General features: G+C 45.8%; 1 protein-coding gene across 1 annotated transcript in view; it reads left to right on the top strand.

Moving 5' to 3' along the window:
- Dot1l (DOT1-like histone H3K79 methyltransferase) overlaps window positions 1-4,499 on the top strand; it is a 57,593-nt gene that overhangs the window by 10,518 nt on the left and 42,576 nt on the right. Inside the window, exons 3-4 of the mRNA XM_013022702.1 lie at window positions 1,117-1,180; window positions 3,400-3,628. Coding sequence (XP_012878156.1) covers window positions 1,117-1,180; window positions 3,400-3,628 — 293 coding nt within the window. The remainder of the gene's footprint in view (window positions 1-1,116; window positions 1,181-3,399; window positions 3,629-4,499) is intronic.

Below are 4,499 nucleotides of genomic sequence, written 5' to 3' on the forward strand. Positions count from 1 at the left end.
TCCAGTCCTGGGGCTTGAACTTAGGGCCTGAGCTCTGTCCCTGAGCTTTTGCTCAAGGCTAGTGTTCTACCAGTTGAGCCACCGTACCATATCTGCCCTTTTCTGCTTATGTGGTACTGAGGAATCGAACTCCGGACTTCATGCACGGTAAAGAAAGCACTCTACCACTAAGCCACTTTCCCAGCCACATGTGTTACTTTGATCTCCAACCTTGCCCCTCTTCCAAGGATAGAGGTTTGGCAGTGCCACCCTTATAGTCAGGGCTTGAGCTTTGTGCTAACCAAAGCCAGTCAGGAGCCCAAAGTGGCCTTATCCAAATGGAACACACTCCTGCCACTCAGGACCTTCACAAGGACTAGCAACTTTGGGTAGAAATGGAGTTTTTATTTATTTTTTATACTGTGGCTTGAACTAAAGGCCTCATGTCCTAGCTTATTTTGTTTTTGCTCAAGGCTGTACTTTACCATTTGAACACAGTTCTACTTTAACTTTTTTGTGATTAATTGGAGATAAGAGTCTCTTAGAGGGGCTAGGAAGGTGGCTTAGTGGTAGAGCGCTTGCCTTGAGCTGAAAAGCTGAGGGACAGCACCCAGGCCCAGAGTTCAGGCCCCACAGCCAACAACAACAACAACAGCAACAAAGAGTCTCATAGACTTTCCTGCTTTGGGCTGGCTTCAAACCATTATTTTCAGATCTCAGCTTTCTGAATAGTTTCAAATTATGGACTTGAGGTGCCTGGCTTGACTGATATTTGTTGAGTACAACTTGACCTTGGATTTGACTTAGGGCTCAAACATGTCTCAGATTTACTTTTTTTTGTTGTTGTTGGTCCTGGAGCCTGAACTCTGGGCCTGGGCACTGTCCCTTAGCTCTTCAGCTCAAGGCTAGTGCCCTACCACTTGAGCTATAGTACCACTTCCAGTTTTTCTGCTTATGTGGTACTGAGGAATCGAACCCAGAGCCTCATGCATGCAAGGCAAGCACTCTACCCTCAGCCAACTTCCCAGCCCCTCAAATTACTTTTGAGGCACAGGTATTGTACTCAGGGATTCCTGCTAGTCCGTGAAACCTGGTGTATTCTGGCTTCTGTGATTGGACCCTCCTTTTCTTTTACAGCTTTGAAAGTATGCAGCGGCTATGTGACAAGTACAACCGGGCTATTGACAGCATCCACCAGCTGGTAGGTGGCTGCAAAACACATTCCTGCCCCCTCTGCTCCATGAGGGTCTGTATAGTACTGGCTCCTGGGCCCTTCAGATAGCCATTTGGACTCCTGCTGGCCAGTGGGTGGAGAGAAAGGACTGGCAGGATGACTGGGGGTCAGGCAGCAACAGTCAAGAGCAAGCTGACTATAGAGGATAATTGTGTACACACACACACACACACACACACCTGTGTCTTTTTCCTGTCCTGCAACTGGCCTACAACATAATTGTGTACACACATATACACACACAAACACACACACACCTGTGTCTTTTTCCTGTCCTGCAACTGGCCTACAACATGTAGCCCCCATCCACACTAACTTCAGCCTGGTCCACCTATCCCAGATCTCATTTCACCCTCACCTGATTCAGCAGATAAGCTAAGAACATAGTTGCAGAGTGCTTATATCCTATGTCCAAGCATGGTCTGCTTTCTAGAAAGTGCCAAGGCCAGTAGAAGAGACTAGGGATGAGGCACTGGAAGGCATTCCTAAGTCAGGCCTGGAGGGTCTCTCCTAAGTCATAAGTATAAGATGATCTTAGGTCTAGTGACCTGCATATCATATGTTAATGACATGTGTTGATATTCCCCACATCATCACTATTCTGTTTTTATTTATTTAGTTAGTTTTTTGGGGGGGAGGGGAGAGGGTCAGTGGTGGGGCCTGAACTCTGAACTCTGGGCCTGAGCACTGACCCTCATCTCTTCAGCTCAAGGCTAGTGCTCTACCACTTGATCCACAGCACCACTTATGGCTTTTTCTACTTTATGTGGTGCTGAGGAATCAAACCTAGTGCCTCATGCATGCAAAGCAGGCATTCTACCATTGAACCACCTTCCCAGCCTCTTACTTATTTTTTTATAATACCAATGTTTGAACTCATAACTCCATGCTGCATGCTGTACTACTTGAGCTACATCTTGAATTCAGCTTTTTTGGTCAGTTATATTCTGACTAGGTTAACTTCTGTGATCCTATTCAGACTCCTGAACACATTATGGGCATAAGCTACTGGCATCTGATTTTTTTTTTTTCCAGCCATGGGGCTTGAGCTCAGAGCCTGGGCACTGTCCCTGAGCTGCTTTTGGTCAAGGCCAGCACTCTGCCACTTCTGGCTTTTTCTGTTTATGTGGTACTGAGGAATTGAACCCAGGGCTTTATGCATGATAGGGAAGCACTCTTCCACTGAGCCACATTCCCAGCCTATGTGTTTTAATCATGTTTTCTCTTATTTCTTTTTTCAGTCATAGAATGTATGTACACATGTACGTGTGTATGTATTTATGTCAGTAGTGGGGCTTGAATTCAGGACCTAGGTACTATCTCAGCTTTTCTGTTCAAGGCTAATGCTCTACTACTTTGAGCCATAGCTCCACTTCTAGTTTTTTGGTGGTTAATTGGAAATAATAGTCTCACTGACTTTCCTACCCAGGCTGGCTTCAAACTGCAATCCTCAGATTTCAATCTTCTGAGTAGCTAGGATTACAGATATGAGCCACCAGCACCTGACGTAGAATTTTTTATTTTAGATTTTCTGTTAAGAAAATTGGGGAGGAGATTGGGTTGGGGCTTTTACTAATGAGCCACATCTCCAGCTCACCACTGTTCTTGACCTGGGGAAGATAGTTGAGTCAGTTAAGTGAGTTTGGGGTTTGGAGTTTTCATATGGTTCTTGGTGCAGGGGTGAGGCTTTTGAGAGTTGAGCTTAGGCACCTGAAGTCTAATCAAACTTGGTTAAAAACAGCCATTTTGAGGCCAGAGAGCATAAGTGCACATGGCCAGCCACTGTTGTGCAAGGAGGTTTATCCTGAGTTAGGATATGATACCAGTGTTCCTGCATGGGAGTTTGGTGGCAAGAAAGGACTTTCAGGACCTGAGCATATTCTGGGATGAGTGGAAGGTGAGGGCGTAAATTGGAATTGAGGGAGGGAAGACAGAAGTGGGCATTTCTTTAGCTGCTGATTGAAGTGAGAAAAGTTGAGTGCATGTTACATACTCAAACACACACACAGAGGCACACATGCATTTACACTTTGTGATACTGGGGATGGAACCTGGAATCTTGTGTATTCTTCTAGGCAAGAGCTCTACCACAGTCAGGCTTGCATTGTTGTTGTTTTCAGTTGGGTCTTGAGTGGTGCTGCTAGCTGCCTGTGGTGTGTGACATGTCCATGTTGCTGTGTTCCTAGTGGAAGGGCACTACTCAGCCCATGAAGCTAAATACACGGCCATCCAATGGGCTCCTCCGGCACATACTGCAGCAGGTCTACAACCACTCAGTGACTGACCCTGAAAAACTTAACAATTATGAACCCTTTTCCCCGGAAGTATATGGGGAGACCTCCTTTGACCTGGTGGCCCAGATGATTGATGAAATCAAGATGACCGAGGATGATCTGTTTGTGGACCTGGGTAGCGGTGAGTGTTGGGCGACATGGCCAGCAAGTTGTTCTTGGAATTCTGAGTGCAATTCAAGCTTAAATGCATTCTCGGAGAGGAAATGCCAAGGTAGGCTCCCTGCCTGTGCTCCTGCTCCTTGCCTGAAGTCCTTCACCGAGGCTCAGATTCCTGCTTCCCTGGCCATTTTGGCTTCTTTCATAACTTTGTCCACATTTACATCCCTAAGAGACTGTTAGTTTGTGTGTCTCCTTCACCAGAGCAGAGCTCCTGAGGCAGAGCCCCTTGACTTCTAAGTCAAGGCCATTGTTAGCATTGTGGGGCTTACTAGCTTACTTGATCAACATGCATCAAAAGAGCTATTAACTCAGGCCCAGTAACCAGACTTGAAGGTTGGCCCTGGCTCATCCCCAGCCCTCCTTGTAGTTTCTCTGCCTTTTTCTGTGTCCTCACAGGGAAGATAGTGGAAGAGCAGGAAGAGGCCTAGTTAATTTCTTCTAGCACTTTCATAAGGTGCTAATTTCATCTGTGAACAGAGCTCGTAAGACCTAGTCAGCTTCCAAAACCCCTGTACTGTGCCTTTGTGGTTAAGTTTCCACTTTGGAGAGAATACTATCCTTGGGTTTTTCAGATAAAGACGATTTCTTCCATGATTCTAAACAGCCCACCCATCTGTTGTTACTTGACTATATAGTGTTCAACACAGAAAGTTGAGTGACCCTTAACGTGTTACCTGCTTGAGATACAGAACTAATTTACCATAGTATGAGAAGCAGTTGCAGATCTTCCTGTGTTTATGATGCATCAATTTTCATGACCCTGGAGTGTGTAACCCTGATTTCACTTCTACTCAGACCCTGAATGGGCATTGAGAAATAAGACTTCCAGTTTT

Source organism: Dipodomys ordii, unplaced genomic scaffold, assembly GCF_000151885.1.
Source record: "Dipodomys ordii isolate 6190 unplaced genomic scaffold, Dord_2.0 Scaffold64, whole genome shotgun sequence".
NCBI lineage: Eukaryota > Metazoa > Chordata > Mammalia > Rodentia > Heteromyidae > Dipodomys > Dipodomys ordii.